This window comes from Orcinus orca, chromosome 5 (assembly GCF_937001465.1).
Source record: "Orcinus orca chromosome 5, mOrcOrc1.1, whole genome shotgun sequence".
NCBI lineage: Eukaryota > Metazoa > Chordata > Mammalia > Artiodactyla > Delphinidae > Orcinus > Orcinus orca.
Genome location: NC_064563.1, coordinates 94,811,931 through 94,826,659, shown reverse-complemented (window position 1 = coordinate 94,826,659; position 14,729 = coordinate 94,811,931). Strand labels below are relative to the sequence as shown.

Sequence of the window (14,729 nt, the reverse complement as noted above, 5' to 3'; positions counted from 1 at the left end):
AGTTTTTAAATTTTATTATTTATTTATTTATTTTTAAGATTTAATTTTTATTTATTTTTGGCTGCGTTGGGTCTTTGTTGCTGTGCGCGGGCTTTCTCTAGTTGTGGCGAGTGGGGGCTAGTCTTGGTTGTAGTACGCAGGCTTCTCATTGCGGTGGCTTCTCCTGTTGCGGAGCACGGGCTCTAGGCGCCCGGGCTTCAGTAGTTGTGGCTCGTAGGCTCTAGAGCGCAGGCTCAGTAGTTGTGGTGCACGGGCTTAGTTGCTCCGTGGCATGTGGGATCTTCCCAGACCAGGGATCGAACCCATGTCCCTTGCATTGGCAGGTTGATTCTTAACCACAGCGCCGCCAGGGAGGTCCCCATGTGGACCTTTTAGATTAAAAGTGAAACTGTAGTACTTTAAGAAGAATTTAATGGAAACATTCCATTTCTGTTTGAGGAAGAATAAAAAGGCAGTGTGAGATAGTGGAAAGGGTTCTAATTTTGTGATTAAGAGACCTGTATTTTCACTCTGCCACTAAGTTATTTGGTGAACTTGATCTAACCTTTGACCCCTGTGGATCTTGTTTTTTCCTCATCTGTAAATTGGAGGACACAGTGACCTCCAAGGATTGGATTTTGGATTTGCAGTCCCTGTCAATTCTATAAAAGGAAGCGTCTCATTTTTAGAAGAGTAGCTCCTTAAACAGAAATTATACTATAAATTAAATATGACACCCAGGAACAGTAGTAAAACATGCAAAATTTTCCTAAAGATGTCAGATACAACTTGTGAACAACTCTTTTCTGAGTCAAAACTTTTCATCAGTGAGTGTGATGCTCTCCAAATAAGTTAGTCATTTCTGTTTTACAATGTGGGAGTCTGAAAATATCTAGATAATTAGAAGCTTTTAAAAATATTTATAGAGACTGCTTCCAAAGGCAAAATATTGCATCTATAACTAGGAAAATTTAGATAGATATGGAATTCATCTGTTTACCCCTAAACTGTTATCTGAATTATCACATACTAAAACTATGAACACTTAGGTACCTCAGCCTTCTACTTTACCTCAGTTATGTGTTTATATCACTTTAATTCTTTTCATTAATTTCATTTTAATTGGTCATAACTTGTGTTTCTGCCACCTCTAATGGTAAACCAGGGCCTTTGCAGCTTGTACAAAGGCTTTGCTGGAAACCCTGCTGATTTCTAAATACCAGATATAGTGTATTTAGACCAAGTGAATTTGTTTTCATATAGTGTAGAGCAGATGTAATAGTAATTACTGTCCTCATATAATGATGCTAATATTTTATTGTTATCAACTGAAGTGAATGATAAAAGGATGTTAAATTGGATCTCCTTTCTAGCTTATGTATGCTGTTGTTACAGGTCCTGGAACACTTAGAAGATAACTGGGCCCTTTTTTATTCTCTGTGATGGTGGCAGAGGTTCAACTTGAGATATAAAATCAATATTATCAGTCAGAGGTGTGTTTTTTAAAAAAAGTTATATGTTATCCACCAGCTCAGATTACTAATTGGTGAGGAAATGCTGTAAGGGATGGCTGTTTCCTCATATAGAGTAGCTGTCTATTTTATTGAGATACAGTATTATATTAGTTTCAGGTGTACAACATGATTCAATATATAAGTGTGTGTATGTATATGTAGTAAAATGCTTATTATCACAATAAGTCTAGTTAACATTCATCACCACAAATAGAAATTTTTTTTTCTTGTGATGAGAACTTTTAAGACCTTCTCGCTTAGAAACTTTCAAATATGGAATTTAGTATTATTAACTATAGTTACCATGCTGTACATTATATCCCCAGGACTTATTTATTTTATAACTGGAAGTTTGTACCTTTTGACCACCCAAAGTAGCTTTTCTAAAGATTACTTCATAACACTGAAGTGTAAGCAGAGAAACTTTATAAAAATATCCACTAGGTGGCACTTTATATTTGGGTTTAGAATTGGCCCTGCAGCATTCCTGACTAAAGGGTATCATTGAAACAGAAAATGTCTTTCTTTGAAGGTTGGGTGTTCGTGAGTATCTGGACTTATATGAACTTTAAAATAATCCTAAAGTGAAAAGTTTTTATCAGTGATTTTGTCGTATCGCCCACTCATTGTAAGGAAAGTTTCTACAACATCCCTGACATGTTCTCAAACACATGATGTTGGTAACCTGTATTAATAACATGGGGAAGCCTGCTTTCCTAACTATTTTTTTCTTAATTTTATTAAAAAAACAGCAAGCCTAGAAAAAACTGGTCCTCTATTAGAATAGCCATCAATTAGAAAATAATGTATGTTTTCTGCCACATACAAGACATTGTGCTTATAACAGATATAAATTTTATATTTGGTGTGGTTCCAAAGTTCCTTTTAAGATAAGGTTGTAAGAAGCACTGGCCTGATTCTATGGAAGATTTTTGCTATTTGAGTTAAGCTTTCAAATAGTTAATTATTAATATGCTAATAAGCTTATTCTGCATAGTGCATACAAATTTATGAATGATTTGGCTAATCTCTGTTTAGCCAATTAGTATTTTTAAAAGCTTATCCTTTATGAAAGCTTACAGTATACCCCGGTGTTTTCTTACTTTCGGTTTTTGAATTATTTTTATTTATTAAAAACTTAACAAAAATTAGAAAAACTCAATCCTGTTATATAGAGATAATAGTGTGAACAATTCAGTGTTCATTCTCCCAGGCTTCTTTTTTTTGTCTATGCATATATAAGCGTATTTATTATGTCGTATTTTTATAAAAGAGAAATTTTAATCTTCTTATGTCTCATGAACCTGTTCCTTATTTTTTTCATTTAACAGTTTATCTCAAATATCTCTTCATGCCAAGAAAAGGATTTTCATGTTGTTCCTTTTAAACTAATCTCCCACTGTTTATATTTTGGTTTTCCCCCAGTTTTTTCTACCCATAGAATTCTGAAATGCAGAAGTATTCCTTTACTTGTAATATTTACTGATAAGAGCACTAGATTAAAGCAGCGTGGGTCAGCTTAGCATAGCATCTGTTTATAAGTTGTGGCATCTGTTTATAAGTTCTCAGTGTTGAATGAATTTGTTACTTTTTTGACTATATGAGGTTAATGATTAGTAGTTGTTAATTATAGTTTATTTCAAGTTGATTTGAAGGCTTATATTCTGTGACTGATCATAACGATGATAATAATAGCAAACTCTCATATACACTTACTCTTTGCAAGGTTCATACATATACACTTACTATAAGCAAGGCAGTACTCTAAGCAGTTCATATATTTTATATATATATATATATAAAGAAATTGGTTTAACCCTCACAATGTGGTAGGACTGTTGTTCCCCTTTGTATAGATGAGGATGCTAAGGCACAAAGAGGTTACTTGCTCCAGGTAACACAGTTAATTATTTGTTGATCGAGGTTTATGAATCCAGGAAAAAACAAGAGTCCACACTGTTAACCTTTCTGCCAAACCACATGAAGCACTAGATGTAGCCAAAGTGGAATTAGGCAGGATGGTCTGGGATTTCTTTAAAAATTGTATTTAAGGGCTTCGTTAAAAAAAAAAAAAAAAAAAAAAAGACTAGAAATCTAAGTGGCTTCTTTAAAATTGATATCAGTATCATCAGATTTTCTTACTGAATGCGATACTGGACATTGTAAAGTTCTCAATATAGATTAGAGTTATGCTACCTAGCAAATATTTTGTGAAGATGATACAAAGATACATAATTTTTAACTTGTTTGGAATTTATAGACCATGGTAATAATTTAATGTACATTACCCTAAATTTAGGCTCATGGAATTTTCTGGGCTTTGATTCAGGGCAGGCATTTAAAGCAGAAAGTCTGGTAGCAATGAATAGCACCAGTAAGAAAGTCCGATCTGAGTCCCAGGGATCAAGGAAGGCTGGGAGGAACAAGTGTAAAGCAGAGCGTAATTTAAGATTTCAAATGCTTCCTGCTGAGCCCGTAAGTGTTACTGTGCCCAGAATGCCGTCACTGATAAGCGAGTCCTATTTTTGGATGATAGAGGGCTGAAGAAGCCAGACTTGCTCATTGGCCACATGGGACTGTTTGGTTCTGAGGAAAGTGTAGAAAAGTTGTTTGCAGAGCAGAGTTGAAGGGTGGCATAAATGAACACATCTGGCTTCCCTGTTTTAACTAGAGCTAACCCTGAGCAGACTCATTTACCTCATTTATCTCAAGGAGTGTCTGTTCCCAAGGCAAAAGATCGTGAAATCCAAATAGGATCCCAGAAGCCAAGGAGTACAAGTGGTGGTAGACATGCAGAAAGCAAGGGGGGAGTGGTTTCCAAGTAAAATGAGAATGTTGATTGGCCTGACTCTGGCGACAGAGCCAAATTACGAAAACATGAGGACTTGCTGCACCTGAAGGAGGCTGGGTTTTCAGTCACAAACCACTAAAACCACTATTTATCTCATGTTTATAGGAGACCATCTGTGATTCTATTGAAGTACCAGGTCTTGCTATACCAGTTTTTAAAAGGCCTCTAAGCTGTTGACGGGTCCTATAGGAGCTGCTGCACATGTAAATAAGGCAGGCACTCATGTTTCAACTTCTATGTAAGTGATTATTCAGTTCTGACAATGAAAAAAAAGTAGAGATTTACAATTCCGAAACGAATTAATTTCATTAATTGAACAAGTTGGGTCTTTGTCGCTCTTCAAATAACTGACTAGAGGAAGCATGATTGTAGCGCGAATAAATAATGCTTTAGAAACCTGTTTTGACAAGGTTAAATCAATTTATATATCTCATATGTAATCAACACAGATAGATGTGGAAATATTAACTGACATAGAAGTTTTATGACATAAGGGTTAATGGTCAGAGGTTCATAGAAAATATTCAAGCTGACCAAGGATGCCTTAAGAATATAGTGTAGGTGAGCCTTGCATATTCCTGAAAATGGAAGGGGTGAGGTTGGGGTGATGGAGGTGTTAGTGAATGCAGTCATTCATGGGCTCTTCATGTGGGGAGAGCCCTATGAAGCTTGATTTTTTAGGAAGTTTAAATTATCTTTGTGAATTTTTATATATAGGGTTTATTTAGAGCAGTGATTCTCAACTGGCTGGGGGGGACGGGGGGGTGCGGATCATAGTACTCCCTCCAGCCCCTCACCTCGGGAGTGTTTGGAAAGTTGTGGGACATTATTTTTCTCAGCAATTGGGGCGTGTTACTACCTGAGATTGAGGAAGGGGATGAAAGGATGGGAAAGGAGCTAAGATGTATGTTGACTCAGCAGGGAGTGAAAACAGTCTTGCCTAGTAAAGACCTGTCCCACACAAAATGCCAAAAGTATCCTCACTAAGAAATGCTGATTTAGAGTAAAGGATATTCCTGTAAGTTGAGCAGAACCATATAAGTAATTGGAAGTTTCTCTTCGGACTCAGAGGATGCATGCCACATATATAAAGAATAAGGTGGATGGTACTATAATCCTGTAGAAATTCTGGAGGTTTCTACACTTACTATTTTATTAAGTTAAATTATCTTGTGGATACTTTTACTCAGCTGCTTAACTGAGGGTAAACTTTTATCTCCCAGTCTTCAGAGTAAAACTAACAGCGGGGATGCTGTAGATATAAATTCCCCAAATCTAACACCTGTTGGCTATAAAAGTCAATCTAGATCATAGAGGAGGCTGCACCTATAGCTACACCTAAAGCGTGTTCTCAGCAGCTACTGATCACGTAATCCAATGTAAAATAAAATGACACATGTTCAGCATTCTTCATAACAGCACAGTATAATGAAATCCAAAAGATAATTTGTAGTTAGTGAGGAGAAAAATCAAGCTTTATAATCGTACTGCAGAAAAAAACTAATTTTGTCCCTCTCTTTTTAAAAGCAGATGTTGAATAAATTCTTGAAGATGTTAGGAACATGGATGGAGGGTGAGCAGGGGGTTGAAGGAAGGAAAGAAGCCTTAAGTTGCTAGGAACCTCTCATAAGGAAGGAACATTTACTAGCTTTCTTTCAGTGTTTTATGTTACTGAGATTACAGATGATTCACTATGATTTCTTGAGCCATTTCTGACATTTGTCTGCAAGTTTAGTTATTTCTAGGACAGTTTGTTCTTTTGTCTGTCATTTAGTGGATGCATTCTTTGTAGTCAGTATGCTTCAGTCAAGTGTGGAAGACATGAAAATTTCTATCCAAGGTGATAAAGTCGCGGTAGCTGTGTGAATAAAATACTGTGGGGCCCAGGGAACACATTCTAGCAAACCAACTCTGGCGTTTGATCACAGTATGGAAATCACTTCCATTACCTGGAAATGAGACAGAACAACGTCTCTACTCTCCCACTAGACCCACAGCGGTGGTTAATAAGCTAGGAGGCCTCTGGGATAAATAGACAATGGAATTTTTAAATTCACTCTTAATTAGCATATGGTATGTTGAGAGTCTGCTATATTTCTCTGTATGTAGTCAAATGCATGCTTCACGTCTTAATATTCTAACTATAAAACCTTCTACAGTAATTGAATTACAGACAAAAAGGCCCATTTGCTGTAGTTGCAGTCATTATGTAGTGAAGCAGTTAATTTTGAGCAAGTGTGAAAAGATGTCACATGGTCGCAGACAGAATCAGAACGAGAAAATGACTTTCCACTGCAGCTTATTGATTTGGTACCTCAGAAGCCTGCTACTTTGTTCTCTATTAAATTACATTTAAAATATCTGATTTTAAAACACCTTATTGGCTTTCTTTTTTGTTTATAATACATGTCGAAAACACTGAAAAGCATGTAGTCAAAAATGGAAATCACCCTCAATGCATATACTACTCCATATCCATTGTGAACACAACATTTTGATGTTTATCCTTCCAGTGTCTTTTCTATGTATAGATACACTTCTACAGATTTTTTTCTTCTAAATTAGAATCATGGGGTATGAATGTTGCTATAAATGCATTTAAGGAAAGGTGGGGTTTTTTGTTTGTTTGTTTGTTAATTTCTTGATTACCTAATTTCTATGCCCTTTCTTGTTGAGAGTTTTCTTCCTATTTAGTGTTTTATTTGTATTTCACAAAGATGGTGGGATTCAGGGTTTGATGCACTCTGGAGCTGTACATTTTAGAAATGTATGCTTTTTTGTGTGTGTTCCCTATATATCTGTAAAATCACTGCCATTTCGTAAGGATGGGAGGCAAAGTTTTCTTTTTCAGGGAAAAGAAAATGGCTATTTTGCTAGGGTATTGTAAGGATTTATTAATGACAACATTTGCCTGATGCTGACAGAGTGACATGATTATCGTTCCTTAATTCTGCTACCTAGCATGTTACTTGCAGATACTGTGAGTCACTGTGTGTTCACATGCTTAGGTGGTTAATGCTACTTTCAAAGAGTCTCAAAAGTTAGATTTGGCTTTTGGGGTCATGTTCAATCAAAATCATATTTTATGAAAGCATGGAATACTTTACTATCCAAGTTTAGATAGCAGTTCTCTGGTATCTATCAATATATCAGCTCTACACTTTGGGAGTGTATGTATATGTGTATGTGTGTATGTGTGTGTGCATGTGTGTGCGCGTGTGTGAACTTTAAAAGCATAGCTCTTTTCCATGGAAGGTGTTCTTTTTCTCATTGCCTGAAAAAATCCTATTGTTGTAATGGGGGATTTTGACCTAGGATTACAAATCTTTCTTAGCGTTCAGTTAGATACTACTGTTTCTCTCTACTAATTGAGCTTTAAGGGTTATTAATTACCAAAGATAAGAGCTTAACCCCATAATTTTACCATGTTAATGTCTCTTGTTTCCTCCTTATATTACGAGATCCACAACCAATAGCTGTTGAAGTTAAGAAAATATTTTTGAATAAATGGTACAATGCTATGGTATTTATCTCCCCTAATTGTTTAAAATGGACCATAGAGACACTAGGAATATTTTTATTGTTTTAAAATAGACTTGCTTCATTATTGAAACCACATATTGCCATCAGACTTTTGCTGAAATAGAAAATGAAGGTTGAGAATGGATTTCATTTTAAACAGGGTTTAGGTTTAAGGTCCTCAAACTTTTTTCTCATAGTTGTAATTATGTTTTACTGAGATAAAGGTCCCTGTCCAAGGAGATGCTGAATGACTCTCCAGGACAGTCCGACATCACACAGGTGGTCAGGTGGATGCCGTTACTATGACAAGTCCTCATATCGTCAGAGCAGGCAGAACTCTCCCAGGTAGCAGCTGTGGCAGAGCATAAGCAGCTACTTCTAGGCTGACGGCTAAAAGCTAATAACTCACATGATTGAATTTCAGGGAATATTTTTCCCATATTTGGGAGCAGGGGTGCCTAACTGAACTATCAGTGTCAGCTATGAAAAGTGAGAAAAATGCTTTTCAAAGATCAAAGGCAGATATTGTACTTGGAATTTGTTCAAGAAGAGTAACTTTGCAATTACAGATATACTTTTAACTGCAGTATCTTGTTATCTGTCTTCAAAGGAAGACTGCTTGTTGATAGTTAGGCTACTTCCTGCCTTTAATCTTTTTTTCTGACTATGGACAAAGGGTGGGGCGGCGGGGGGAAGCAGTACCACAGTAGTGGTGATCCTTTTTTATGAGTCGTTTTAAAACACCCGCAACTGATTTAGGCATTTTAGAAATTAAAATTGGCTCTGGTAGAAATGCAGTTCTAATTCTGTGGTAGGGTCACTGCAAATGGCTTCCAGATAACTTCCTGCCAGATCAGGTCAACGGTGTAATCTTCAGAGAAAAAGGAGAATGGAAAATAAGAATTTACGTGCTTTAGGAGCCAGACCCTTATATAGATTGCTAGGAGGCTACCAAAGTGGAGAAGCAAGTTTTAAGAAATAGGAAACCGTCCTGACAGGAGACAGTATCCGACAGGGTGAAGATCCTGATTTGTCAGCTTGACAGGTTCTTGTTCCTGGAACTGGCGTAAAGCTACCTCGATCCGCTTAACCAGAGGGTATTTAATCAGGTGCTTGCTACAAGGAATGTTGAAGGTGGTAATTTGGGTCCACATTAGGCTAGTTGCAAAGTCACACTTGAACAACCTAACCAAGATGATTTTTCTAAAAGAAATTGAAGGAAGGAGAGGGAGGAAAACTCATCCAGGATTGAAACTCATCAAAGTTTGCTGAAAATTACGTGTAAAAGAAACACCATTTCCTTTCTTTCTCAGCCTTCATTTTCTTCATCCACTCTCGCCAGTGATGCATCTGTAAGAGGATAATGCAGGTTGTCCTGCCATGAGTAATGGATCCTGATTTCCACTTTTCTGATTGCTTGCTATCTGCTGTAAGTAATGCCTTACAGAAATACTCCCTGTGTCCTAGAGCATTTTGACTAATATTGTGTTTTGGGCAAAAGTCCCCCAAACCATGGAATCCTTCATTCAACTTTCCTGATTTTTGTCTTTATTGATTGATTTTCAGTTAACTCTCAGTGCAGGTTTTTGCTCTCCTACATTTTGCGGCCACTAGGTTTTTTTGTTGGTATGTACTTTTTCTTTGAGATATTTTATTCTTTCAAATAGCAAGGAACCTGGAGAATTGTAAGTTTCTCAAACAGATCATTTCTTGGCTGTTCCATTCTGCAGTGATTTCTTTCATTAGGATAATAGAATAAAATTGCCCTTTAGAAGCTTTTCCTATATTGATCAAGTTCATTTCATAGGCTGAAAGTGGAGGAAGAGAAAGAAAGAGTTCTTTCTATTATTTGATTGTAAATAAACCTGGCAATTCTGAATTTTTTAAATGGCAGTTTTCTCATTTGTCTTACTAATAATACAACTTTAAAGCAATCTCAGGTTTGTAATTCAGTAAACAACAAACCAAAATACCCTAATAATAATGATAGTAATTTGCTCAAAAGGGACCAAACTTTATACCAACTCAGAGAATAAGAAGATTTAATTTTAAACCCAACTTTTTGTGAACTTACGTTTACAGATCTTTAAATTGATGGGGTGGTCTGTGATTTCTAAGGTCCCTTTCAGTTCTAATGTGCAGTTTTATTAGCCAACCCAAATTTATACCTCGTAGAATCCAGTGTCTAGAAACAACCATGAGAAATCTTCTGGTTTGCCTCTCTCCATTTTAGCAGTAGTAGAGTCCAATTTTTATATAAGAATAACCATTCTTCCCCCCACCCCTGTTCCCTTTTTTTTTTTTGTGGTACGCGGGCCTCTCACGGTTGTGGCCTCTCCCGTTGCGGAGCACAGGCTCCGGACACGCAGGCCCAGCGGCCATGGCTCACGGGCCCAGCTGCTCCGCAGCACGTGGGATCTTCCCAGACCAGGGCACGAACCCGTGTCCCCTACATCGGCAGGCGGACTCCCAACCTCTGCGCCACCAGGGAAGCCCTGTTCCGTTTTTAATGTGTTTAAAAGAATTTCATCTTTTTTGATGATAGGTACCTGGCCAGTAATTTCTGACTGCAGTATGTTTAGGGAGCATTCCAGACAGGACTTGAGAATTACAGTTACAGAATTCCCAAAGTTCGGTAGTGGTTGTGGTTCAGATACTGTCACATTTATGAATGAAGTAGTTATAGCTCTTGCACCTGTTGCACCTCCCACATACTTTGCTTTATCCTACCCAGGGTGTGAGGTTTGTAGTAGCAGAGGAGAAATTAGGATTTAGGGATCCATTTGGTAGCAGAGATACCTCTTAGATGAATCTTAGAATTTTTGAAAGTTGTTATAACATATGGACTCCAGGATTTTTGGGGAATACTAAGTAAAGCAAGTTTTAGTTATGAAATACTTAACTAATCAGCCAAAGAGTTGGCGGGAGGGGAAAGTCACCCAACAAAATATTTATCTGGATTCTGTCTTTTAATATTCACTTCTTATATAAAAATCATTCAGTGAACTCAAGGATATTTAATAATACAACTCTTATAAACTACCGAGGTAAGGCAATGATTTAATTGTGGTGCAGGCTCATAATGCTAATTACAGGGAAGTTAAACTGTACTCAGTCACTTTAGCAGTACATGGGTGCATGTCACTTGAAAAAGAAAATCACAGGTTAAAGCTGACAAAGGTAATCATCACGTGTTTTACTTCCGAGGCCCTCTTGATCTTCAGAGGACTCAGTAGGAACCTTTTTAGTTTAATCCCATTTTAAGAAATGCATGGCGACAACTGCAGTTTATCATTTTCCCAAATGCTTCTAGAGCCATCCATGTACGGACAAGAAGTATTGAACAGCAGTGTAGTATGGCAGCTGGACCACTTGAGTCTGAATCCTGGTGTCCATTGTACCAGTTTCCTGGCTGTTAGCCTGGGCAAGTTTCCGTCTGGGCCTCAGCTGCTTTATCTGTAAAATGTGGATAATTAGGCTTCCTACTTCATAGAGTTGTTTTGAGGATTAAATGAACTAATGATTGTAGTTAGAATAGTGTCCTGATGCATGATTAAGTCCAGAAAGAAAATGATAAAAGACATACTTTGTGCACATGAAAATTCTATTTTCAGTTTTAAATTACAAGTCTTTCCTTATTTACAATAAAAATGTAGTTAACTAAATTGAAAGTAAATGTCTGAAATGGAAGTGTTTATTATTGTTTCTATTACACAGCATTCTTTTTGACTTTGTAAATCCTAAATATTAGGTATAACATATTTAAATGGATATATGATGACTAGATTTCTATTACTATAAACCTGTGGTAATTTTTAGGTAGAAAAGTAAACATTTTAAACTGTCTGGAAGTTAGGTGTTGAAAGAATAGTGACAGTGGTTGCCTGGGCTTGTCACAGTTAATAATTTAGCACTTTCAGTGGTGAAGGACAGCCCCCTTTGTCTACTGTTCATGTATTAGGTACCTATAATTCCCCATTAATCTTTCCATCACCAGGGAGCTCTTCAGTGTTCCAGCTCGTTCCCCTCTTGGCACATGAATGGTTTGGATTGATGTGAAGAGACCCAGGATTTAAAGTCTCAGATTTAGCCACATTTATTACCTGTCTGAGCTGCATATTGTGGTGTTCAAATTTTCCAGTGTCATAGGCAGAGTTTTGCTCCAGGCTTATGTGATTCTTAATAAATGCAAAAGTAGGGCAAAGGTGATTTAATCCTAACCAACCTGTTAGCAATCTGAATCTCCTGGTCTTTGAGAGTTTAACATCTCCATAAAAAAGCATAAACTCAATTATTAATAAAGTAAAAAAAAGTTACTAGGGGCCTCCATGGCCTTGATTTGAAGCTATTAGAAATTGACTTTTTCTTTTAAGGGAAAAAAATGCTTCCTATACACTCTCTAAAAAGATGTTGGGAAGTCTTATTTAAAAGTTGGAAGAGTTATTTTTCCTTAATATGGAATTCTAAGAAGCACATGGAAAATGTTTAAAATGTCAGTAATTAAAAACAACTTAATGAAGATATACAAAATTCAAAATTGTATTCAATTTTCAAATTATAGAATCCAGTGTTAATTAATGGTAGAAGGGGTTGGCATAGACTGTGAGAAAAGCAATGTGGGAAGAAATATACAAAACAGCTATTGTATTTTTTAAAGACCTACCTATACAGGTGAATTGTCACCAGTGTAAATGCTGTGTGAGGGGCTGTGAAAGCTGATTTATTGTGTCTTTTATCTTCCTGGTAGGAGATGAGAGAGGGGAAGGAAGGCCTATATACAGGAGAGGGGGGACTCTGCAGTGCGGCCTGGTCTCAGCTGGAGACATCGAGGCAAAAATCATAGCAGAGAATGGTAATAATGGGTCTTCAAGGTCATCTAGACCAAGGTTCTCATGCTTGAAGACCTTCCACAGTTTTCCTACTTAATCAAGTACTAATTTTGTCCTTGATTCGGGTCTGGTTTTGAATCTTTCTCTTTTTGTGAGGTGAAAACCAGGACTAGATGCTGGGCCTCCTTACTCTGAATCTGCTACTATTACTGGTTCCATAGTTCCCATCTTCTCTCGATGCAAAAACTCTACAAGCAAGAGAAAAATGAATATGAGAAGCATGAAAATATTACTACACTTTACACCTGTCTCAGATCATCACTGACCAGTTTCTGTGTGGATGCCAACAAAATTCCAGTTCTGTGTTCCCTTAAGCATCACTTTTCCCCATAAGGTGCCAGCCAGTTCTTCTTAAGTCAAGCCTGAGGTTTCAGGAATAGCCAGCCACCTGACTTCCTTCCAGCTACCTCATCCTTTGGAAAGGTGCAGACCCTAACCCAGTCTTAAATAACAAGACAATGAGGATCTGAATAGTTGTTTGCAGGATCTTTTCAAAGGGCTATTTTTGCTGGTGCCCAGAGTAAGAGAAGCCAGGTGAGAGCTGGCAAAGTTTGCAGTGACAGGGAAATCCCAGAACCTGTAGTTCACCCCTGGCAGTGCCCTCAGTGATGTGGGTAAGTTTAGCCTTTAGTTAAAGGGTTAACACTGGGACGAATTGAGATCATCAAAGTGAATAAAGAGAATTGTCTGAATTCTCCAATGTCTGTTATAATTGCCAAGTATCTGGGTGCCGAGAATGTCTTATTATTGCGTACTAAATATTCCCTAATTGTTTGGACCATGTCTATTGCACTCTATTGTGTGCTATCTAGTTCCTAAATTGTTTCATTATTATATAGATCTTATCTCAACAACAAGTCCTTTATTGGTCCAACTCATCTTTTATAATCAGTGTCATCTATCTTAATCCTAGTGCATTAGTAGGTCCTTAAAAGGCTGATTTGGGATCAGGAGGTCTCCCTAGAGGAGCAACATAAGAGCTGAGGAGGAATTTGCCTACCTCTCAGGAACAGATTTGGTAGTCACTGAATCCAGACAGCTGGGATAGCGCTGCAAGCAGAATTCTGTGACTCCTCAATGAGGCTTACCTTCCAGTTTGAGAAATGCTTTAGTAGGATATAAATAATGTGCCTGATATTTTCTGTTAGCTTGTGACTTTGGGTACACATCAGACAATAACAGGTTTTATTTATTTTTTTCCCTAAAATCGGAGTGAGCAAGCATATTTTATTTACTCCAGTTGGTTCTTTTTCAAATTCTTGCCCAAACTTACTTTTATTCTAAAACTGTATATATTATTACATATTTTAAAATCCAGTAAATACTTGGACATATGTAAAAAACCTCTTTTTGTAATAAATATGTTCTGAATTTTTGTTTATACTTAAAAATATTTGCAATAACCACAGGAAGTCTTATGCTTCTCTAGGATTATATGGCAGATTTGTAGTGCCCTTCCCTTACATGTTGTGTTGCTCGTGGAAATGACAAGCTTTCATGGTATGTGTTAAACTGTAACCTGCCTATTGTGTTCAACGTAGAATGCTGAGTTGAGTTGAGAAATCATGTTGTTTGTTCCACCCTGCCTCTCAGAATAATTAGATGGAGATGCACGTGCTCTCCATCAGTAAAGCATATTTGTTTTGAAAGACACAGCACTCGTGGGCTATCAGTCATAACTACTTCTGAGAGCACTTTAGGAGCTGCAACATCAATATTTACAAAATGCAAAGTGAAGCAAAGTACACTGAGTCACAGATACATAAGCTTCCTTGTTCCCTGATTCCCTCCCTTCCCCAATGTATGTCGTATGTCTAAACCCATACAAAGGACTATTTTGAAATATGACTGGAAATTTGGGAATTCTCTAGCTAAGTAAATGCTAAGGCACTAAAAAAATGCTTTAAAAGGCTTATGAAATGGATTACTTTTCCTCTCAAAATAAATGTATTGACTGAAAGCTAAAATCAGTGA

General features: G+C 37.1%; 1 protein-coding gene across 19 annotated transcripts in view; it reads left to right on the top strand.

Moving 5' to 3' along the window:
- Nucleotides 1-14,729, top strand: part of BBX (BBX high mobility group box domain containing) — a 280,623-nt gene that overhangs the window by 155,086 nt on the left and 110,808 nt on the right. For 2 of the 19 annotated variants that reach the window (XM_049710641.1, XM_049710633.1), the window contains exon 1: nucleotides 9,188-9,295. The exons of 15 other annotated variants lie outside the window; for them this stretch is intronic. In XM_049710641.1, the coding sequence (XP_049566598.1) occupies nucleotides 9,254-9,295 (42 nt within the window). In that variant the 5' untranslated portion in view covers nucleotides 9,188-9,253. Of the gene's footprint in view, nucleotides 1-1,374; nucleotides 1,473-9,187; nucleotides 9,296-14,729 lie in introns of those variants that run through there. 2 more of the 19 variants (XM_033432233.2, XM_049710632.1) reach the window with 2 other exon arrangements.